Raw genomic sequence first — 25,000 nt, 5'->3', positions numbered from 1 at the left:
CATGTTGGAAGAGGAGAGAGAGAGAGAGGGAAATATCACATGTTGGAAGAGGAGAGAGAGAGAGGGGGAAATATCACATGTTAGAAGAGGAGAGAGAGAGAGAGGGGGAAATATCACATGTTGGAAGAGGAGAGAGAGAGAGAGGGAAATATCACATGTTGGAAGAGGAGAGAGAGAGAGGGAAATATCACATGTTGGAAGAGGAGAGAGAGAGAGGGAAATATCACATGTTGGAAGAGGAGAGAGAGAGAGGGAAATATCACATGTTGGAAGAGGAGAGAGAGAGAGGGAAATATCACATGTTGGAAGAGGAGAGAGAGAGAGAGAAATATCACATGTTGGAAGAGGAGAGAGAGAGAGGGAAATATCACATGTTGGAAGAGCAGAGAGAGAGAGGGGGGGGGGGGGAGAAAGTGATGCATCAGGAGTCTGTTTTTAATAAACTCACCGATGGCGTTTCCGTCCAGTCGGGTGGAGCCGGTGAATATCCTGCAGAACAGAAACATATAAAGATGATTTAAAGACAAAGCATGGTCATGTTCACATACTGCATGTTAACTGCCTTTCCATGTGTTTTAAAAGAGTTACATCTTTAATAAACGTTAACATGAATGAACTCCATTTATAGAAAACGTTTCATGCAAGAGATATTTCTTATATTGCTTTAAATGTTTTTTAAATATATCAAATAAAAACCCAGACCTTTATGTCAAAAGAAAATAATAATAATATCTAGTTATTATTTTAAATACTAAAAAAAATAGAAGGAGAATAAATGCATTTTATTTGAAATATGTGTTTTTTAAGTAATTCAACTCGTTAACGGTAACGTTTGCAGGAGAGTAGATCCCTCTTAGCTTGGTGTCCAGACATCTTGTCCTTCTCTCTTGCCGTAGTTTGTGCTCTAAATCATGACTAACAGACTTTATTGAGATCGTATGTAATATTGATCCTCCTCACCGGTCCACAGCCACCACCACGCTCTGAGAGCTCGTCTCTCCGATGGACTCCTGGATGCTGGCAATCTGCTTCCTGTCCACCGTGCCTCCAACTGCACAATCAAGCACAACGTTAGAAAATATAAAGTCAAAGTCAACTTTAATGTCATATAAATATTTGACTCTGCGTGTGGGAACTACATCTGAGAATAACCTCCTCTATGAGGCTCCAGGAACTACATCTGAGAATAACCTCCTCTATGAGGCTCCAGGAACTACATCTGAGAATAACCTCCTCTATGAGGCTCCAGGAACTACATCTGAGAATAACCTCCTCTATGAGGCTCCAGGAACTACATCTAAGAATAACCTCCTCTATGAGGCTCCAGGAACTACATCTAAGAATAACCTCCTCTATGAGGCTCCAGGAACTACATCTGAGAATAACCTCCTCTATGAGGCTCCAGGAACTACATCTAAGAATAACCTCCTCTATGAGGCTCCTGGAACTACATCTGAGAATAACCTCCTCTATGAGGCTCCAGGAACTACATCTGAGAATAACCTCCTCTATGAGGCTCCAGGAACTTACATCTGAGAATAACCTCCTCTATGAGGCTCCAGGAACTACATCTGAGAATAACCTCCTCTATGAGGCTCCAGGAACTACATCTGAGAATAACCTCCTCTATGAGGCTCCAGGAACTACATCTGAGAATAACCTCCTCTATGAGGCTCCAGGAACTACATCTAAGAATAACCTCCTCTATGAGGCTCCAGGAACTACATCTGAGAATAACCTCCTCTATGAGGCTCCAGGAACTACATCTGAGAATAACCTCCTCTATGAGGCTCCAGGAACTACATCTGAGAATAACCTCCTCTATGAGGCTCCAGGAACTACATCTGAGAATAACCTCCTCTATGAGGCTCCAGGAACTACATCTGAGAATAACCTCCTCTATGAGGCTCCAGGAACTACATCTAAGAATAACCTCCTCTATGAGGCTCCTGGAACTACATCTGAGAATAACCTCCTCTATGAGGCTCCAGGAACTACATCTGAGAATAACCTCCTCTATGAGGCTCCAGGAACTACATCTGAGAATAACCTCCTCTATGAGGCTCCAGGAACTACATCTAAGAATAACCTCCTCTATGAGGCTCCAGGAACTTACATCTGAGAATAACCTCCTCTATGAGGCTCCAGGAACTACATCTGAGAATAACCTCCTCTATGAGGCTCCAGGAACTTACATCTGAGAATAACCTCCTCTATGAGGCTCCAGGAACTACATCTGAGAATAACCTCCTCTATGAGGCTCCAGGAACTACATCTAAGAATAACCTCCTCTATGAGGCTCCAGGAACTACATCTGAGAATAACCTCCTCTATGAGGCTCCAGGAACTACATCTGAGAATAACCTCCTCTATGAGGCTCCAGGAACTACATCTGAGAATAACCTCCTCTATGAGGCTCCAGGAACTACATCTGAGAATAACCTCCTCTATGAGGCTCCAGGAACTACATCTAAGAATAACCTCCTCTATGAGGCTCCAGGAACTACATCTGAGAATAACCTCCTCTATGAGGCTCCAGGAACTACATCTGAGAATAACCTCCTCTATGAGGCTCCAGGAACTACATCTGAGAATAACCTCCTCTATGAGGCTCCAGGAACTACATCTGAGAATAACCTCCTCTATGAGGCTCCAGGAACTACATCTGAGAATAACCTCCTCTATGAGGCTCCAGGAACTACATCTGAGAATAACCTCCTCTATGAGGCTCCAGGAACTACATCTGAGAATAACCTCCTCTATGAGGCTCCAGGAACTACATCTAAGAATAACCTCCTCTATGAGGCTCCAGGAACTACATCTGAGAATAACCTCCTCTATGAGGCTCCAGGAACTACATCTGAGAATAACCTCCTCTATGAGGCTCCAGGAACTACATCTGAGAATAACCTCCTCTATGAGGCTCCAGGAACTACATCTGAGAATAACCTCCTCTATGAGGCTCCAGGAACTACATCTAAGAATAACCTCCTCTATGAGGCTCCAGGAACTTACATCTAAGAATAACCTCCTCTATGAGGCTCCAGGAACTACATCTGAGAATAACCTCCTCTATGAGGCTCCAGGAACTACATCTGAGAATAACCTCCTCTATGAGGCTCCAGGAACTACATCTGAGAATAACCTCCTCTATGAGGCTCCAGGAACTACAACTGAGAATAACCTCCTCTATGAGGCTCCAGGAACTACATCTAAGAATAACCTCCTCTATGAGGCTCCAGGAACTACATCTGAGAATAACCTCCTCTATGAGGCTCCAGGAACTACATCTGAGAATAACCTCCTCTATGAGGCTCCAGGAACTACATCTGAGAATAACCTCCTCTATGAGGCTCCAGGAACTACATCTGAGAATAACCTCCTCTATGAGGCTCCAGGAACTACATCTGAGAATAACCTCCTCTATGAGGCTCCAGGAACTACATCTGAGAATAACCTCCTCTATGAGGCTCCAGGAACTACATCTGAGAATAACCTCCTCTATGAGGCTCCAGGAACTACAACTGAGAATAACCTCCTCTATGAGGCTCCAGGAACTACATCTGAGAATAACCTCCTCTATGAGGCTCCAGGAACTACATCTAAGAATAACCTCCTCTATGAGGCTCCAGGAACTACATCTGAGAATAACCTCCTCTATGAGGCTCCAGGAACTACATCTGAGAATAACCTCCTCTATGAGGCTCCAGGAACTACATCTGAGAATAACCTCCTCTATGAGGCTCCAGGAACTACATCTAAGAATAACCTCCTCTATGAGGCTCCAGGAACTACATCTAAGAATAACCTCCTCTATGAGGCTCCAGGAACTACATCTGAGAATAACCTCCTCTATGAGGCTCCAGGAACTACATCTGAGAATAACCTCCTCTATGAGGCTCCAGGAACTACATCTAAGAATAACCTCCTCTATGAGGCTCCAGGAACTACATCTGAGAATAACCTCCTCTATGAGGCTCCAGGAACTACATCTGAGAATAACCTCCTCTATGAGGCTCCAGGAACTACATCTGAGAATAACCTCCTCTATGAGGCTCCAGGAACTTACATCTGAGAATAACCTCCTCTATGAGGCTCCAGGAACTTACATCTGAGAATAACCTCCTCTATGAGGCTCCAGGAACTTACATCTAAGAATAACCTCCTCTATGAGGCTCCAGGAACTACATCTGAGAATAACCTCCTCTATGAGGCTCCAGGAACTACATCTGAGAATAACCTCCTCTATGAGGCTCCAGGAACTACATCTAAGAATAACCTCCTCTATGAGGCTCCAGGAACTTACATCTGAGAATAACCTCCTCTATGAGGCTCCAGGAACTACATCTGAGAATAACCTCCTCTATGAGGCTCCAGGAACTACATCTGAGAATAACCTCCTCTATGAGGCTCCAGGAACTACATCTAAGAATAACCTCCTCTATGAGGCTCCAGGAACTACATCTGAGAATAACCTCCTCTATGAGGCTCCAGGAACTACATCTGAGAATAACCTCCTCTATGAGGCTCCAGGAACTTACATCTGAGAATAACCTCCTCTATGAGGCTCCAGGAACTTACATCTGAGAATAACCTCCTCTATGAGGCTCCAGGAACTTACATCTAAGAATAACCTCCTCTATGAGGCTCCAGGAACTACATCTAAGAATAACCTCCTCTATGAGGCTCCAGGAACTACATCTGAGAATAACCTCCTCTATGAGGCTCCAGGAACTACATCTGAGAATAACCTCCTCTATGAGGCTCCAGGAACTACATCTGAGAATAACCTCCTCTATGAGGCTCCAGGAACTACATCTGAGAATAACCTCCTCTATGAGGCTCCAGGAACTACATCTGAGAATAACCTCCTCTATGAGGCTCCAGGAACTACATCTGAGGACATTTGGGAGAAACGGAAAGCGTATATTCCCCGAAACGACCTTCTTTTGTTAAACTGTTTCAATCTTTCAGTTTGTGTGAACAGACGGAGAGATCGAAATATTGGTTCCCACAATCCGAGTACAAAATAAAAATATATATAAAAATATGTATAAACAATCAGACGCATTTGTACATATGCACATTGCACACATTAAAGACATAAATAAAAGCTCAAAAATCAATATATACAAAATAACAGTCACTTCAAAAACTGTAAATAAAAAGTACTTTAGTCCAAGAAAAAAATCATCTTTAGTATTTTAGATCTAGTTACTACAACACAGCTCCTTTAAAACAATCAGGGCCGCGCTGAGACTCCAGACCTGCTCTGGATTTTGTAAATAGTGTAATTTGTGTCTTCAATATCTTTGTGTGTGCATGCTTCTTAGTTAACATGAAGCTGTCTTTGTCTCTTTTCTGCCCCCTCTGTGGGAGGAGTCCATGTGCTCTGATTCTCTACAGTATGTATAGCTCCATGCTGACCCACAGATTATGTCTACAAGTATTTCATATATATATATTTGCTGACCCAGGCCCAGGTACTCGTCGTTGCTCTGCTCCTTGGTGCTGGTGATGAACCCGTCTTTACTCCTCACCGTGCCGGAGATATATCTGGCTTTCACCCCCGTGCCGATCAGCTGAGCCAGCTCCAGCTGACTGATGCACTTCATGATCTGAGAGGGGAGTCAGAGGAAAGGCATGAAGAAAAGTGAGGGGATAGACACAGAAAAGAGGAAGAAGGGGGCATTAGGAGAATCAATAGCTCTGAGTAGCTGCTGTGAAATGAAATATATATCAATATATAGATATGAAGATCTACCTCATGCCAGGAGTTTCCCAGGTAGTTCCCGTCGGTGTGAGCCACAGTGATGAGAGTCTTTATGGTGTCGATGTTCTTCTGCTTCATCTCAGAAATCCCAGAACTGGCCGTCAACAACGTGAACCTCGCCAGCGCCTGAACGTACGCGTCGCGCTCCAGCTGAGAGACACAGGAAGAAACACTGGAGTTGAATCAACAGCTGAAGTCACATTTGTCTGCGAGTGATTAACACCAAGCTCTGATAACATAAAGACACAGACATGGGTCAAACGTGTCTTAAAACCTGTTAAGCCCAAGAGACCCCGGTACCGGGGCCCTCCTGCAACATCTTGCAGGAAACAGTGTCTAACGCTGAGCCTCTGAATTAGCAACGAGCGAAAAATGCTAACAGATGACTGCACTGAAATTCACTCACAAAATCTTATTATTTATCTTTGCTGAACATCCAACCCATCGTTTCACATCGTGAGGGGACACAGAATCGAGGGGTACCCTCATTATCACTCAATTATACAAACTCTCCGAGATAATAACAAGAACACACATCAAAACATATGGCGCTAGGTAGCTAGAAACTCTAACATGGCTCACCTGTACGCTAACATGGCTCACCTGTGTGGTAGACTGGTAAAAAAGGGGTCTTCAATGGCATTAAAACTATAAAAACGATGATGAAGTGAATCCATAGGTTAATCCAATGTGTCTGAGTCACTTTGAATGATTTCTGATAATCCATAAGCAATAAACCTGCTTTTCGGTTTTGAGATGTCAGACCTAGAGACAGCTTCACTCTGGAGCAAAACTGAGTGCGCGAAGCCCCCACCTTTTTGTTTTACCATGCGTGTGAGTGGGGAGATCTCCCTTAGATTCTATTGGCTCTAACGGTCAGAAAGAGATGTCAATCACCAAAATCGACCAATGGGTTCCAGAGAAACGGTAAAACCCCCATTTCCACCCAAATCACCTCAGAGGTGGAGTGTTTTTGTTAATTCTCTCTAAAAAGGTCAAATATCACTTGTTTTGCATCAATCTTGAAACAGGGTACTTATTATATGTTGTACTTTGGATTCCTAAAGCTTTTAGTCTACCTTACCATCATCCAAGGGTGGTTTTCACTATAAGTAAAGATATGGTAATTTGTTCTGGGAATGTCATTTTCGAGCCTGAGACCTGAAAACCAGGCTCAGGGCTAAACAGGTTAAAACAAGGACTCCTCGGCCCCTAACGGCCCCTAACGGCCCCTAACGGCCCCGACACACGGCGGCGTGCGTTGCCGCTTCAACGCTTCTGCCCATTCACTTTGAATGGGGTGACGTCACGATTCGCCAAACTGCATTGTGGGAGCAAGGCGTAGCTTCTCTCGTGGTGCTCACTGCAAAAGTAGAGCAATGTTCTACTTTTGACGCCTCGATGGAGGCGTCAGCCAATCGAATCATATGCCAGTACAAGCTCTAGCCAATCAAACCGCGTGCTTGTGTGTCTGGGGCGGGAGATTCATGTGATTGGTCGTTGGTCGAGTTTCAGCCCCCCCCGCCGGCAAGCAAGAACGCACGCCACCGTGTGTAGGGGCCGTTAGTCTGAAGAGGGGGAGCTAGGAAGAGACACTAGTGAAGTAAACGAGGAGGCTAAACAAGGTTTCCCTCTGCAGGTATCTCACCTGGATGCAGAAGATGCAGGCGATCCGGATAGCGAATCGGATTCCCTCCAAACACAAAGAAGCCACTTCAGTATCGTCACAATCCTGAAGACCCACGCTGAACGCAGCCAGGAAGGGGGTCCACGCCAGCTGAGGAGGGGGAGAGAGAGTGTGTGTGTGTGAGGAGAGGGTGTGTGTATGAGGAGAGAGTGTGTGTGTGTGTGTGTGTGTGTGTGTGTGTGTGTGTGTGTGTGTGTGTGTGTGTGTGTGTGTGTGTGTGTGTGTGTGTGTGTGTGTGTGTGTGTGTGTGTGTGTGTGTGTGTACCTTGAACATGGGTCTCACGTGCTCCAGGTGAGTAGCACTAGTGAACGGAGCCTGAACGTGGCTCACTGCCTCCATCAGAGCTTTGGCTGTCTTCGCCATCTGCTCCATCTCCACGTTATAAAGAAGACGCCTCTGCTTCTCACTGGCAACACCTGACACACACACACACACACACACACACACACACACACACACACACACACACACACACACACACACACACACACACACACACACACACACACACACACACACACACACACACACACACACACACACACACACACACACACACACATTAACAAACTGCAGTGTATGTTGTATAGTGTATGTTGGTTATAGTATAAGGTAAGTAGGTTTATTTATAAAGCACATCATCATTAACTTAATAAGAAGTATACATATTAGGGCTGTCAGTCGATTCAAATATTTTAGTGCTTTATAAGCAATAACATTTTAAAATCTGGGGTGATGTGATCTACTCTCTCTTAGTTTCGGTCAGATTATATATATTTTTTAAGGGATTATCTACAAAGACCAGCAAATACACTGTTACAGTAATCAAGCCTGCTAAAAACCAATGAGTGAATCCACGGGCTGCAGCTCGAGGGATGTTTACTCTGCTTGTTGGACTTCAGGGTGAGTTCCTTCGTTTCCTTCATGGCGATCTTTTTCCCGGCGATCTCGTCGTAAATGGCCGACAGATATTCCTCCGGCAGGTCTTTGCTGTCGTTGATGCCGCGGTTCATTTTGATGTACTGCTCCTTGGTCATCTTGTTCTTCACCTGTGCAGAAACAACGACAGGTGGGCAGGGGTTAAAGGAAGCCAGGTGTGTTCATTACACTGATATATAGCAGCTCACGTGCTAACCTGAGGGCTGTGCAGGTCTGTGGTCAGCATGATGATGGAGTAGGCGAGAACGTACGCCGTGTCCGCGCTGGCAAAGAGGGTTTGTCTGGAAAACACAATACGTATTAATATGAGGATTATTCAACGTGTAATAATATATATAGTAATGAATGCTCTGAGACTCACCCCTGGTTGCAGTCCAGATATCGAGCGGCAAACTTCTCCATGAGCCGGTCGATCTTCTGAGCTTCTCCTGGCAGACGGAAACCCTCGAGGAACGTCCGGAGCGCCGAGACGAAGTCTTTCCCCTGGAAGTCCATCTGATCCACGTAGGCGTACATCACCTCCTTGTTGAAGCGCTCGTTGTCTCCCAGAAACTCCCCCACCTGGGTCTGAAGAGGGGGGAAACGGGGGAGATTTCATATTTAATACATTTCAATTATAACAAGAAGGAGAATCTGAATAATAATATAAAGTCCTGACCGAGTCCAGCCTCTCCTCCTGGTGCAGGAACTGAGCCAGGTCTTCAGGTGTAGTTCCCAGCATGCCTTGCTCCTGCAGGTACTGGATGCCTCTCTTTGGTTTCTTGTTGAACCTGTAGCAGAATCACAGTCAGTCACAGAGACAGCAGAATAAAGAGGGATGTCAAACATGTGTCCCCGGTGTGTCCCCGGTGTCCCCCCGGTGTGTCCCCGGTGAGTCCCCGGTGAGTCCCCGGTGAGTCCCCGGCGAGTCCCCGGTGAGTCCCCGGTGTGTCAAGAGACTCACAAAGTGTCAGAACATAAAACCCTCTCTCTTTTACCCACATCTCTAAAAACGGGGAACGACGGAGAAATGTCGCGATCAGAAACCAGAAACCATTTTTATATACTTTTTTATATCTGGGACCTAAAATATGTGCCTGTAAATAGTTTGATAGGAGACCTTTAGAGTGTATGAACTCTTACAGGTCGATGCCTTGCTCGATGATCTCTTTCTGCTGCTTCAGGACCTCGAACTGTTCGGGGTTGTCGGTGCCGGACATCTGCGTGCTGTAGCTGCCGATCCCCGAGGAGGCCGTGGAGTCCAGAGAGTTGATGCTGCCGTACCTATTGATCGTCTCCGGGGCTTTAGGCTCCGATTGATCCTGCTCCACCGGCTTCTCCTGGCCTGAGGACGCCAAAAACACCGATCCTCAGTTAGTTTACTGACAGGAGGGGAGGGTTTATAATGCAAGCTTGCAAAACTAGGGGAGAGACTTGAGTTTCTGAAAGGGACACTGCAACACAAAGTGACCCCGAGGCCTCGTAATGGAAGCATTTTGCAGGCAGAGGCGTGCACATAATCCTTTCTCACATGCAAGGGTGCAAACTAGCAGGGTGGGTTTCAGGAGAGGAGGGGTATCTAAGAAACTTGCACGGTAGCTCAGCCTGGGTCTTTTGGCACGTTGGAAACTCTTAAACATTCAGGAAGAATCACAGGAACCTGAGCTAACTGTCTGATGACTCATAACGTGTTTCATTCATCACACAGGGTGTATCTAACTTCAGTAAAAGTATAATCATTCAAATGTAATTAAATATTAAAAGTGCAAAAATGTACCGTAGTTATATTATTGCATAACTTATTTTGAACTTTTAAAAATCGTTATGTTTATTTTCGATGAATCTGCTGATTATCATCTCAATTACTCCATTGTTTCTTTAAAAACAATAGTGTTCAATTCTATTACAGTTCATTCCTCAGTGTTTGTTTAATCTCTAACATAATTCAAAAGAAATGGCACAACCTATCAGTAAAGCTGCTCATAAAGCTCGTAATGAGTCCCCCTCTGGGACGCAGTGGAGGAACACATTGGGCTTTAGGGCGACGCCTTAATAAATGTAGTTCCCTCACACTAATGGAGGAATCTGAGGAGTTACTCTACAAACAGCACGGGCTAAATAAGACTTTCTAAAGCTGAAACACAAACAACCGTTACCTGCTCTCACTTTGAAGAGAAGGAGGAAACAACGAGGACAGACAATATGAAATGATTACACACATGTCATTGATGCAGGGAAGCAGGGAGCATTTAACACTTAATATCCAGATTTAGGGCCTTTGTTATTAACGAGCATCTCTTAACGAGGGGAACCTTAACGAGGAACGTCTCGCAGAATTAAGCGTCTGAAAACCTTGTGTGTTTTTCTGAGCTATTCCAACATGAGCCATCTGTGTTAAAACAGTCTGCCACTGGGAGTCTCTGAATGAGCACTGCTGCATCATGGGAGTTGTAGTTTCCCCTTAGTAAGGATTCCTCCAGTGTTTATGATCCAGGAGGCCGTTAGCCTCTCCGTGGATAAAGCAGTATTTCTCTTACATTTTATTTTTTTAATAACATATCATTTTTTTCTTGTGAATATACCACTTTTATTTCAACAAAACAACAAAAACATACTTTCATATTGTACATTCTGAATTGTTCTAGGATTATTAAACCTGTCCTGTAACTCTATTTATTATTGCAACGGCCCTAATACGCCGTCAAAGGAAACGCACTGTTATCCTGATTAAAATTACAAATGTTTCCTAAACATCTGGCACAATGTGAGAACACAGATCAACTGAACATATGAGATAGGTCTAGTTATTTTAAGTTCGTGTTTAATACATGAAATCCCTGTCCTTACCGAGGCTGGTCCCTCAGACAGGTTTTTAAATAACTTTTGTGATGTTTATTCTTTTATAGACACAACTTTTAATCTTAGAAAAGATCAAAGTATTTTCGTACAAATATGTGATTTGTTTGTGAATATACAACGTAAGGATTCCTTCAACGTTTAGAGGTTTAAGGTTTAAGAGGTCCTTCGCCTCTCAAACAGCGGATAAAGCAGTTTTTATTTTACATTTTTCTTAAACATTGGGCACAACGCAAGTACACAGATCAACGTAACATATAAGATAGGTCTAGTTATTTTAAGTTAATGTTTAATACATGAAATCCCTGTTCTCTCAAACTGAATAAAGCAGTATTTATCTTACATGGAGGTTTTTAAATAAATTTTGTTTGTTCTTTTATAGACACGACTTTTAACCTTTGAAAATATCAAAGTATTTTTCGCATGAAATCTGTAACTCTTCTAAATATTCAACGTCATATATAAGATTACAGGTCTGGTTATTTTAAGTTAATGTTTGATCCATTAAATCCCTGTCCTTACCGAGGCTGGTCTGAGAGTTGGGGTTGACGTATTGATCCTTGCTCCACTCCACCATGCACTTCAGGATGGAGACCAGACACTCCAGACCTTTCTTCCTCAGAGTCAGCTCCTGGGAGAAGGGGTGTGACATTCAAAAAGCATTAGAAACAGTTCAAATAAAGTTAATATCTAAATAAAAACAGAGAAATGCTCTCACTTGAAAGGGAGTTGTTCCGAGTTCATGTCCTCCGCGACCCTGAGCGATTTTGGACAAATCGTTCACTAAACGCTCGAAGATATTTGCAGCGTTCAGATCACAGTCGTAGTTCACGTAGATGTCCACCACGCTCTGAGCATCTGAGAGAAACACAGGAGAACATATTCAAAACACACCGAAGACAAAGTGCATCATGTTTCATCCCACAGGCCGTCAGACTGCTAAACACCTGAACCTTTGAAAGAACATCCATCTGTTGGCATCGTGCTAATTATTTATCTAATATATCATATCCCATGTACTTGTACTCTTCTTGTACTATTTCTATTTGATTTGTATTTACTTGCACATCTCAAAACATTCTCTTGCACTATGTCATCTGTTTGATCTGTTCTATGTCCTATATTCAGTATATCCATGTTGCTCTGTGGGAGGAGCCTTCAGTTTGTCATTGCCATCTCTCCACTGGAGCTGCTGAGCACATGGCGATGGAGACTTGAATTGAATTATCACACATTTGTATTGCATTGTATTCATTGCAGGGGTTTGTGTTCTCTTGTTCTGAAAGTGTGCTACTTCAAACTAGACTTGCACTGATTCCATCTATAAAGTACTCTTTAGTTGAAGCTCTAATTCTATAGAGTGATCATGTGTCGACAGAACTCAATTAAAAAGCACATATTTAATATGAAACAAGGTAAACACACTTTTTTGTCAGAAATCAATAAAAACATTGGATGAATCCATGAAACAGTTTGTGTTGCAATATCCATAAAGTTTATAAGAACAGTATTTTAAAAGGGAACGTTTTTATATAAAAGAGAGGAATTTATGGTTTTGAATAAACCCACAAAATGACCCCCTTATGTTTTACGGTCCCTGGAGGAGCCTGGGAGCTCACTTTCACTTCTACACCGTAGCTACAGTACGTGCAAACGACAATGAAAGCCTTGAACCTGGAATATAAACATGTATTAGATGAGAGGACACACACCTGCACATATTCTGGTGAGGGTCTGGATCACCATCCACTTGTGGTCGTAGGAGCTGGTCGACGTCTCCAGGATGTAGAGGAAGATCTCTTTGAAGAACACCTGCAGAAAAACACACCTTTACCTTCCTGCAGAGCACCAGGGGGGGGAAGTACTGGAGTACAAATACGTTACTGTACTTGGTACAGTTTTCTGGTATCAGTACTTTACTCCACTACTTATTTTTCTGACAACTTTTTACTTTCTACTTCTTACACTTTGAACCCAAATACCTGTACTTTCTACTTCTTACACTTTGAACCCAAATACCTGTACTTTCTACTTCTTACCTGTTGAACTCAAATACCTGTACTTTCTACTTCTTACATGTTGAACTCAAATACCTGTACTTTCTACTTCTCACATGTTGAACACAAATACCTGTACTTTCTACTTCTTACATGTTGAACTCAAATACCTGTACTTTCTACTTCTTACATGTTGAACTCAAATACCTGTACTTTCTACTTCTTACATGTTGAACTCAAATACCTGTACTTTCTACTTCTTACATGTTGAACTCAAATACCTGTACTTTCTACTTCTCACATGTTGAACTCAAATACCTGTACTTTCTACTTCTCACATGTTGAACTCAAATACCTGTACTTTCTACTTCTCACATGTTGAACTCAAATACCTGTACTTTCTACTTCTTACATGTTGAACTCAAATACCTGTACTTTCTACTTCTCTCATGTTGAACTCTAATACCTGTACTTTCTACTTCTTACATGTTGAACTCAAATACCTGTACTTTCTACTTCTCACATGCTGAACTCAAATACCTGTACTTTCTACTTCTTACATGTTGAACACAAATACCTGTACTTTCTACTTCTCACATGTTGAACTCAAATACCTGTACTTTCTCCTTCTTACCTGTTGAACTCAAATACCTGTACTTTCTACTTCTTACCTGTTGAACTCAAATACCTGTACTTTCTACTTCTCACATGTTGAACTCAAATACCTGTACTTTCTCCTTCTTACCTGTTGAACTCAAATACCTGTACTTTCTACTTCTCACATGTTGAACTCAAATACCTGAACTTTCTACTTCTCACATGTTGAACACAAATACCTGTACTTTCTACTTCTTACCTGTTGAACTCAAATACCTGTACTTTCTACTTCTCACATGTTGAACTCAAATACCTGTACTTTCTACTTCTCACATGTTGAACTCAAATACCTGTACTTTCTACTTCTCACATGTTGAACACAAATACCTGTACTTTCTACTTCTCACATGTTGAACACAAATACCTGTACTTTCTACTTCTCACATGTTGAACACAAATACCTGAACTTTCTACTTCTTACATGTTGAACTCAAATACCTGTACTTTCTACTTCTTACATGTTGAACCCAAATACCTGTACTTTCTACTTCTTACATGTTGAACACAAATACCTGTACTTTCTACTTCTTACATGTTGAACTCAAATACCTGTACTTTCTACTTCTTACATGTTGAACACAAATACCTTTACTTTCTACTTCTCACATGTTGAACTCAAATACCTGTACTTTCTACTTCTCACATGTTGAACTCAAATACCTGTACTTTCTACTTCTCACATGTTGAACACAAATACCTGTACTTTCTACTTCTCACATGTTGAACACAAATACCTGTACTTTCTACTTCTTACATGTTGAACACTAATACCTGTACTTTCTACTTCTCACATGTTGAACACAAATACCTGTACTTTCTACTTCTTACATGTTGAACTCAAATACCTGTACTTTCTACTTCTCACATGTTGAACACAAATACCTGTACTTTCTACTTCTTACATGTTGAACTCAAATACCTGTACTTTCTACTTCTTACATGTTGAACTCAAATACCTGTACTTTCTACTTCTCACATGTTGAACTCAAATACCTGTACTTTCTACTTCTCACATGTTGAACTCAAATACCTGTACTTTCTACTTCTTACATGTTGAACTCAAATACCTGTACTTTCTACTTCTTACATGTTGAACTCAAATACCTGTACTTTCTACTTCTCACATGTTGAACTCAAATACCTGTACTTTCTACTTCTTACATGTTGAACTCAAATACCTGTACTTTCTACTTCTTACATGTTGAACTCAAATACCTGTACTTTCTACTTCTCACATGTTGAACTCAAATACCTGTACTTTCTACTTCTTACATGTTGAACACAAATACCTGTACTTTCTACTTCTTACATGTTGAACACAAATACCTGTACTTTCTACTTCTTACATGTTGAACACAAATACCTGTACTTTCTACTTCTTACATGTTGAACACAAATACCTGTACTTTCTACTTCTTACATGTTGAACACAAATACCTGTACTTTCTACTTCTCTCATGTTGAACAGCTGCTAGTTATGGGTACTTTTTACTGAAGTACATTTCAAAGCCTCTTTACTTTCACTTGATAAAGAAGTTTAGTCAGTACTTCTACTTTAACCAGAGTATTTGTATGAGTATGTGTACTTCTACTTGGGGAAAGGATGTGTGTACTGTTGCCATCTCTGCAGAGCATGCAACACACTCCAGCAGGAGGTATAAACACACACACTGATTTATGAATGATCTTCTGTTATATTCTCTCCACTTCGATGTGTAATATCCCAGAGGAGGTGTGAAGCTGCGGCTCCTCTGAAGAAGAGGTGGGAGGGTTTATTAATATCTCTGCTGTCATTTAACGGATCGGAGGGTTTCCTGCACGTAGGAATGAAAATATACTAAAGCAGAATCTGGACGCATGCAGAGCAGCAGCTGACGGGGAGAGAGCGGGAGTTTGTGCACCGTGTCCGATAAAGATTATGCTAGTATTGTATTATAAGGAGTAGGATTGTTTTAAACACTTCCAATCCCTGCAGAGCGTGGCTAAGTGTTTTTATCTTTGTGAATACTGCACTGCAATCTATATTTGATGATGTTTGTTAAAAAACTACATTTTCACTGCAGAAAACAGACGCATGTAGTAACACCTCCTTAAATAACATTTAAATAACTAACAAAGTTGTATTTTCCTGTCTTTAAAGGGATGACATGAATATGAAGGCGAGCTTCAAGCAAAACATTAAGAGAAGCTTTAAATGTGTCTCTAAAGAAGAGGGACCAATGGAAACGTTGTCATGTTGCCGTTGGTCACCATGGAAACATTCATTAGCTAACAATGACATTATTGTTCTATTAATATAAAGGGAGGTCAGGTACTCTTTAAAACAGCTGCTAGTTATGGGTACTTTTTACTGAAGGACATTTCAAAGTTCTTTACTTTGACTTGAGGAAAGAAGTTTAGTCAGTACTTCTACTTTCACCAGAGTATTTTTAAACACCAGTATCTGTACTTCTACTTGAGGAAAGGATGTGTGTACTTCTACTTGAGGAAAGGATGTGTGTACTTCTACTTGAGTAAAGGATGTGTGTACTTCTACTTGAGGAAAGGATGTGTGTACTTCTACTTGAGGAAAGGATGTGTGTACTTCTACTTGAGGAAAGGATGTGTGTACTTTTCCCATCTCTGATCACCACAAAGCGGTATCTTTACCTCGATTTGCATCTTCAGGTGTGTCTTGAAGTGAGATAGCAGGGTGAGGAAGATGGACAGCGACAGCTCGAAGACTTCGGGTACGGAGGAGACGCCGTTCTTGGACAGTGCCACGCACAGGTACTGCTTGATGGCGTTGATGAACATCTCGTTGGTCTTGAAGATCGGCCCGGCGTTCTGCAGGATGGAGAGCAGCAGCTGCAGGGAGAGCACCTTCGAACGCAGCTCATGGGACCTGAAGAGGGGGGAAATAGTTAGTAAATACCCCAAATGGTGAGTTTAACAAGTGTCTAAATGAGACTGAACGTCATCAAAGCCAACATTAGCTTAGCGGTGGTGACGTGAAGTCATGTGACCGTGCTGTAGTTCCTTTATAGCCCAACATTAGCCTCCTTTAGCTTAGCGGTGGTGACGTGAAGTCATGTGACCGTGCTGTAGTTCCTTTATAGCCCAACATTAGCCTCCTTTAGCTTAGCGGTGGTGACGTGAAGTCATGTGACCGTGCTGTAGTTCCTTTATAGCCCAACATTAGCCTCCTTTAGCTTAGCGGTGGTGAACTGAAGTCATGTGACCGTGTTGTAGTTCCTTTATAGCCCAACATTAGCCACCTTTAGCTTAGCGGTGGTGACGTGAAGTCATGTGACCGTGCTGTAGTTCCTTTATAGCCCAACAGTAGCCTCCTTTAGCTTAGCGGTGGTGACGTGAAGTCATGTGACCGTGCTGTAGTTCCTTTATAGCCCAACATTAGCCTCCTTTAGCTTAGCGGTGGTGACGTGAAGTCATGTGACCGTGCTGTAGTTCCTTTATAGCCCAACATTAGCCTCCTTTAGCTTAGCGGTGGTGACGTGAAGTCATGTGACCGTGCTGTAGTTCCTTTATAGCCCAACATTATCTTTTTACTTCATAAATCATTAAGTGGTGTTAATATGTGGAGATTACCCTGCTGAACTAAACGTGTAAGAATCATAAACGTTGGAAATACATTTATACCGTTTTGTGTGCCACTTTGTGAATCTCCTGCATAAAACAACTTTCTTCCAGCCTTCTGCTGCAGACATCATCATTTCAGAGGTGCAAGAAGAACAACAACGTCTCGCCAAGCCTGAGTACTTGCAGGAGAATGATTTCAGTTTCCCCTCAAAGCATCAGACTGCATTTCTAAATCTGAGAGTTAAAGTCTCCAGCAGCAGCAGGAGAGAGGAACTCATGAAACACTTTGGCGAGCCAGACCCTTTCTGTCAGATCTGCAATATGGTGCTAAATCCTCTACAGAGGAAATGAGAAGCTTGTGAAAACTGCTGAGAGAAAAATACCATATATTATTGTAAACAGGATGCACGAATAAATGTAAATCTTTAGGGTTGTATAAAAGACCACATTATCCGTTTAGTGAGTTATTATGCTGCCAACGTATGCCAGAGAAACGAGTGCCAAACTGGGGAAACCGATGGAAACGGCACCTTAGATCGGAATGGTTTGGATAATAAGAGTTGCATGACTCTCCGTGTTGACATACTGTATTTTGTATGTATGTGTATTGTGTGCATATATTCCTCAGATATATGTCTCCACATTTAGTACAAATACTACTTTCACGTTTGTTTTTTGGAGGGCAGTTTGCCACAAATAGTGCTCTCCAGCTTCATACATTTTTTAATGGATCAAGCTTACATCTTCCCCAACTAAAAAACATTAAAATATTTCACAACAAAGTACAAAGTACATAACCACAACAAGTACATAACCACAACAAGTACATAACCACAACAAGTACAAAGTACTGCCCTGGGATTAAGAATTCTAAAGTGTGCTTCCTTTGTCTCATGCTACACCCTTCAAACTAGATTCATAGAATTCAGCCCGGTTGCTTTTTCTGAAATCTTGCAGAAAGACAGAGTAGATAACACATATCAAAATGTTCTCTGGATTGAAGCTTACATTTATCTGACAAGGAAAGTCAATTAAAAGAGAAAGCTGAGGATAAAGTAGAGCGTAGAGCGCAGCCAGTAGAGCCGTATCACTTTCAGTATAGAACCTACTGGCTGCGCTCTGCGCTCTACTTCTGGTGATTCTCCCTCTGCAGCCTCCGACCAAGCTTAAAGGAGAGGCTGTCTTTACTCCTGCAGACGGAGCAGATAACACTCAGATCTTATTTCCCGCGCTGCATGGTTTCTTACTTTGGGTCTGGCGGTCCGTCGGACAGCGGCTTCATGGAGAGTTTGCAGAGCGATCTGAAGACGAGGAACGCGTCTTTCTGCAGGATGTGAGAGAACTTTGCTCCTGGAGGCTGACCTGGAGCTGCTCCTGACTCCTACACACACACACACACACACACACACACACACACACACACACACACACACACACACACACACACACACACACACACACACACACACACACACACACACACACACACACACACACACACACACACACACACACACACACACACACACACACACACACACACACACACACACACACACACACACACACACACACACACACACACACACACACACACACACACACACACTAATCAGAGAGGGACACTCAGGAAAGGTCCCTCTGGAGCCCTAACACCACTACAGGAGAGGGAAGCCCCCACAAGCCCCCTCACCTGGGTGTCCGTGGAGGACAGGGACAGCCTGTCGTCGGGCAGAGACGGAGTGAATCCTGCAGAAATGGGCGTGCCGGGGATCCCGTTAGCGTTTAGATTCTCGCTGTCGCTTCCCAACGTCGCCTCGTCCTCCAGAGAGCTCTGGTTTCTCACTTCCTCACCCACTTCCTCTCCTACTTCCTCACCCACTTCCCTCTCTATTACCTCCCTCTCTTCTCCCTCCTCTCCCGATGCCTTCGAGTCAGAGCAGAGGGTTGAAGGATCCAGACAGGTTCCTGAGGAGGAGACATGAGAGGTCAAATATGAAACTCATGAATGACATTAACAGAGTTATCTTTTATATTACAAGTTTATATATAACATATATATATATATAACAGGTTAGGGTTTAATATGCAAATGAGGCTTCATGTAATTATAACTTTAGCTGAATTTAGGTAATATCTGTGGACAAAACAGACAGAAATAAACTCCTGGATGTGTTTCCTTTACACTCGTCTGAAGGAAGAGGAAAAATAGCCCAAACCCTAGAAATTGAGGGGGCATTAAAATCATATTTTGAATAATAATCTGGATTTGACTTGATGCTCTGTTGCAGAAAGACAACTCAGAGTATTTTTCCCAGAGTGCATTTCTGCTCCAACATTAAAGCCTGTTTGTCAGATCGCAGCTCGAGGGCAGGAGTGTTCTTAAAAAGCACTTTGCTTTGTGTTCAAGTCAATGAAGACCTTCTTCCTATCATGAGAGCTTTGGCCTTCTCCTGTCGGCATGTAAAGAGAACTCAGATTATCACAATGTGCTGCTTTCCCTCTCTCCTCCAGTAGCTCTCAGATTATCACAATGTGCTGCTTTCCCTCTCTCCTCCAGTAGCTCTCAGATTATCACAATGTGCTGCTTTCCCTCTCCTCCTCCAGTAGCTCTCAGATTATCACAATGTGCTGCTTTCCCTCTCCTCCTCCAGTAGCTCTCAGATTATCACAATGTGCTGCTTTCCCTCTCTCCTCCAGTAGCTCTCAGATTATCACAATGTGCTGCTTTCCCTCTCCTCCAGTAGCTCTCAGATTATCACAATGTGCTGCTTTCCCTCTCTCCTCCAGTAGCTCTCAGATTATCACAATGTGCTGCTTTCCCTCTCTCCTCCAGTAGCTCTCAGATTATCACAATGTGCTGCTTTCCCTCTCTCCTCCAGTAGCTCTCAGATTATCACAATGTGCTGCTTTCCCTCTCTCCTCCAGTAGCTCTCAGATTATCACAATGTGCTGCTTTCCCTCTCTCCTCCAGTAGCTCTCAGATTATCACAATGTGCTGCTTTCCCTCTCCTCCAGTAGCTCTCAGATTATCACTATGTGCTGCTTTCCCTCTCTCCTCCAGTAGCTCTCAGATTATCACAATGAGCTGCTTTCCCTCTCCTCCAGTAGCTCTCAGATTATCACAATGTGCTGCTTTCCCTCTCTCCTCCAGTAGCTCTCAGATTATCACAATGTGCTGCTTTCCCTCTCTCCTCCAGTAGCTCTCAGATTATCACAATGTGCTGCTTTCTCTCTCTCCTCCAGTAGCTCTCAGATTATCACAATGTGCTGCTTTCCCTCTCTCTCCTCCAGTAGCTCTCAGATTATCACAATGTGCTGCTTTCCCTCTCTCTCCTCCAGTAGCTCTCAGATTATCACAATGTGCTGCTTTCCCTCTCTCTCCTCCAGTAGCTCTCAGATTATCACAATGTGCTGCTTTCCCTCTCCTCCTCCAGTAGCTCTCAGATTATCACAATGTGCTGCTTTCTCTCTCCTCCTCCAGTAGCTCTCAGATTATCACAATGTGCTGCTTTCTCTCTCCTCCAGGAGCTCTCAGATTATCACAATGTGCTGCTTTCCCTCTCTCCTCCAGTAGCTCTCAGATTATCACAATGTGCTGCTTTCCCTCTCTCCTCCAGTAGCTCTCAGATTATCACAATGTGCTGCTTTCCCTCTCTCCTCCAGTAGCTCTCAGATTATCACAATGTGCTGCTTTCCCTCTCTCTCCTCCAGTAGCTCTCAGATTATCACAATGTGCTGCTTTCCCTCTCTCCTCCAGTAGCTCTCAGATTATCACAATGTGCTGCTTTCCCTCTCTCTCCTCCAGTAGCTCTCAGATTATCACAATGTGCTGCTTTCCCTCTCCTCCTCCAGTAGCTCTCAGATTATCACAATGTGCTGCTTTCTCTCTCCTCCAGGAGCTCTCAGATTATCACAATGTGCTGCTTTCCCTCTCTCCTCCAGTAGCTCTCAGATTATCACAATGTGCTGCTTTCCCTCTCTCTCCTCCAGTAGCTCTCAGATTATCACAATGTGCTGCTTTCCCTCTCTCTCCTCCAGTAGCTCTCAGATTATCACAATGTGCTGCTTTCCCTCTCCTCCTCCAGTAGCTCTCAGATTATCACAATGTGCTGCTTTCCCTCTCTCTCCTCCAGTAGCTCTCAGATTATCACAATGTGCTGCTTTCCCTCTCTCCTCCAGTAGCTCTCAGATTATCACAATGTGCTGCTTTCCCTCTCTCTCCTCCAGTAGCTCTCAGATTATCACAATGTGCTGCTTTCCCTCTCTCTCCTCCAGTAGCTCTCAGATTATCACAATGTGCTGCTTTCCCTCTCCTCCTCCAGTAGCTCTCAGATTATCACAATGTGCTGCTTTCCCTCTCTCTCCTCCAGTAGCTCTCAGATTATCACAATGTGCTGCTTTCCCTCTCTCCTCCAGTAGCTCTCAGATTATCACAATGTGCTGCTTTCCCTCTCTCCTCCAGTAGCTCTCAGATTATCACAATGTGCTGCTTTCCCTCTCTCCTCCAGTAGCTCTCAGATTATCACAATGTGCTGCTTTCCCTCTCCTCCAGTAGCTCTCAGATTATCACAATGTGCTGCTTTCCCTCTCCTCCAGTAGCTCTCAGATTATCACAATGTGCTGCTTTCCCTCTCCTCCAGTAGCTCTCAGATTATCACAATGTGCTGCTTTCCCTCTCTCCTCCAGTAGCTCTCAGATTATCACAATGTGCTGCTTTCTCTCTCTCCTCCAGTAGCTCTCAGATTATCACAATGTGCTGCTTTCCCTCTCCTCCAGTAGCTCTCAGATTATCACAATGTGCTGCTTTCCCTCTCCTCCAGTAGCTCTCAGATTATCACAATGTGCTGCTTTCCCTCTCCTCCTCCAGTAGCTCTCAGATTATCACAATGTGCTGCTTTCCCTCTCCTCCTCCAGTAGCTCTCAGATTATCACAATGTGCTGCTTTCTCTCTCCTCCAGTAGCTCTCAGATTATCACAATGTGCTGCTTTCCCTCTCTCCTCCAGTAGCTCTCAGATTATCACAATGTGCTGCTTTCCCTCTCCTCCTCCAGTAGCTCTCAGATTATCACAATGTGCTGCTTTCCCTCTCTCCTCCAGTAGCTCTCAGATTATCACAATGTGCTGCTTTCCCTCTCTCTCCTCCAGTAGCTCTCAGATTATCACAATGTGCTGCTTTCCCTCTCTCCTCCAGTAGCTCTCAGATTATCACAATGTGCTGCTTTCCCTCTCCTCCAGTAGCTCTCAGATTATCACAATGTGCTGCTTTCCCTCTCCTCCAGGAGCACCTGCCCCATCTATGTCCTGTCCCTTTGAGAAAGGAGCAGGTCATATCAGATTACTTTCTTCTCCCTGCTCCTTTTCGGATATGGTGTGTTTATAGAGACATGTTTTGTAATGAATTGTTGTTGAACGGAACAAATGAAATGAACCTGAATAAATCATTTAATCTCACCTCCAGCCACGGTGCTCACCACCTCCTGGAGGATGCTCTGCACCACTTCATGAGCTTTCTCCTCAAAGTCCGGGCTCACCTCCTCCTCAGCTGGGTGCTGCAGAGCTGCTGCATCTACACACACACACACACACACACACACACACACACACACACACACACACACACACACACACACACACACACACACACACACACACACACACACACACACACACACACACACACACACACACACACACACACACACACACACACACACACACACTCTTTGAGTCTTTAGCTGGAAAGAATGAATCCAAAGTCAGGATGTAGAGGTATTAGTCTCACTCTGATCCGCCTCCGTCGGCTCGTTTTCAGCCTGGCAGAAATCAGACCCGTTCTCTGGACCCTCCTCCTCCTCCTCCTCCTCCCCAGAAACAGTCCTCTTTTCTGGGATGGGGGTACTGGGAGTAATGGGTGAGGATGGTACCGTGGTAGTGGGAGTAATGGGTGAGGATGGTACCGTGGTAGTGGGAGTAATGGGTGAGGATGGTACCGTGGTACTGGGAGTGATGGGTGAGGATGGTACCGTGGTAGTGGGAGTGATGGGTGAGGATGGTACTGTGGTAGTGGGAGTGATGGGAGGGATGGTGGGTCCGTTCTGTTGAGGAGAGTCTGGTTCTGGGTGAGGAGTGACAGGGGAATGCTGACGGTGACGCTCTCTCTCCTGCTGCTTCGCCTCCTGGAGCTACACACACAGGGACACACACACACAGAGACACATAGAGAGACACACAGGGACACACACACAGAGACACCCAGAGACAGACACACAGGGACACACAGGGACACACACACAGAGAGACAGAGACACACAGGGACACATAGAGACACACAGGGACACACAGGGACACACAGGGACACACACACAGAGAGACACATAGACACACAGGGACACACACACAGAGAGACACAGAGACACACAGGGACACACACACAGAGAGACACAGAGACACACGGGGACACAGAGACACACAGGGACACACACACAGAGACACACCGAGACACAGACACACGGAGACACAGACACACGGAGAGAGACACACAAACAGGTTAATATAAAGAATAAACATCCGGTGTGACTTCCTGTCTGTGTTCCTGTCGCTCACTGAAAACTTTGGAAACACTTTCTGTGACGTTTTTCTGCTAAAGGAAGATTATAAAAAGCACGACTAACGTATGTTTACAGACATTACATCATAGAAAGTGTTACTAAAATATCATTTAACAAACAATTAGATATATTATAAAAGTGTGTTTTTTATGGAGATGTGAATGAGAAGTAGGACATGCTTCTGAAAAGAGACGGAGAGTGTGGAGGTCATGCTGCCTGCTGCTCAAATAATATTTCACACAGCGGATGTGTCACGGTGTGTGTGTGTGTGTGTGTGTGTGTGTGTGTGTGTGTGTGTGTGTGTGTGTGTGTGTGTGTGTGTGTGTGTGTGTGATGGTCTGAAAGTGGGTCAGAGAAACATGAGAGAATGAGCGATAAGGAATAATTCCGATGATAGGTTGAGGTAAAGTTGTGGTACACACACACACACACACACACACACACACACACACACACACACACACACACACACACACACACACACACACACACACACACACACACACACACACACACACACACACACACACACACACACACACACACACACACACACACACACACACACACACACACACACACACACACACACACACACACACACACACACACACACACACACACACACACACACACACACACACACTTCATATCTGATGGCAAACACTGATACTCGTCCAAAAAAAAGAGAGCAAGCAGAGGTGGAAGATTTCTCAGCCAATAAACAGCCAGTGTTTCAATCCAAGTGCATTTGTGGACTCGTCGGGTGTGAAGAATTAAATAAAATGAGTGAGAGAGAAGAGGAGTGCATGGAAACATGGAGAGACATTTTCAAACAGCTGAGCAGTACCTGGGTGTTTCATTGGTCACGGTTATTAAAACGTGATTATCTATTATTTGAACAACAAGTCTCCTCTGGCT

The 25,000-nt window shown here is 43.7% G+C and overlaps 1 protein-coding gene across 3 annotated transcripts in view; it reads right to left on the bottom strand.

Moving 5' to 3' along the window:
* arfgef1 (ADP-ribosylation factor guanine nucleotide-exchange factor 1 (brefeldin A-inhibited)) overlaps positions 1–25,000 on the bottom strand; it is a 95,378-nt gene that overhangs the window by 23,411 nt on the left and 46,967 nt on the right. For 2 of the 3 annotated variants that reach the window (XM_079660900.1, XM_079660902.1), the window contains 19 exons: positions 23,254–23,653; positions 22,924–23,037; positions 19,162–19,436; positions 18,716–18,849; positions 16,539–16,773; positions 12,948–13,047; positions 11,954–12,093; positions 11,758–11,866; positions 9,523–9,724; positions 9,059–9,170; positions 8,762–8,967; positions 8,597–8,681; positions 8,345–8,510; positions 7,726–7,877; positions 7,422–7,550; positions 5,765–5,923; positions 5,474–5,618; positions 961–1,051; positions 449–489 (listed from right to left, as the gene is read on the bottom strand). In XM_079660900.1, the coding sequence (XP_079517026.1) occupies positions 449–489; positions 961–1,051; positions 5,474–5,618; positions 5,765–5,923; positions 7,422–7,550; positions 7,726–7,877; positions 8,345–8,510; positions 8,597–8,681; positions 8,762–8,967; positions 9,059–9,170; positions 9,523–9,724; positions 11,758–11,866; positions 11,954–12,093; positions 12,948–13,047; positions 16,539–16,773; positions 18,716–18,849; positions 19,162–19,436; positions 22,924–23,037; positions 23,254–23,653 (2,995 nt within the window). The remainder of the gene's footprint in view (positions 1–448; positions 490–960; positions 1,052–5,473; positions 5,619–5,764; positions 5,924–7,421; positions 7,551–7,725; positions 7,878–8,344; positions 8,511–8,596; positions 8,682–8,761; positions 8,968–9,058; positions 9,171–9,522; positions 9,725–11,757; positions 11,867–11,953; positions 12,094–12,947; positions 13,048–16,538; positions 16,774–18,715; positions 18,850–19,161; positions 19,437–22,923; positions 23,038–23,253; positions 23,654–25,000) is intronic. The other variant, XM_079660901.1, reaches the window with a different exon arrangement.

The sequence above is a fragment of the Notothenia rossii genome (assembly GCF_949606895.1).
Source record: "Notothenia rossii genome assembly, chromosome: 12".
Lineage (NCBI taxonomy): Eukaryota > Metazoa > Chordata > Actinopteri > Perciformes > Nototheniidae > Notothenia > Notothenia rossii.
The sequence above is the reverse complement of the archived record's forward strand: the minus strand, read 5'-3'. Positions and strand labels throughout refer to the sequence as shown.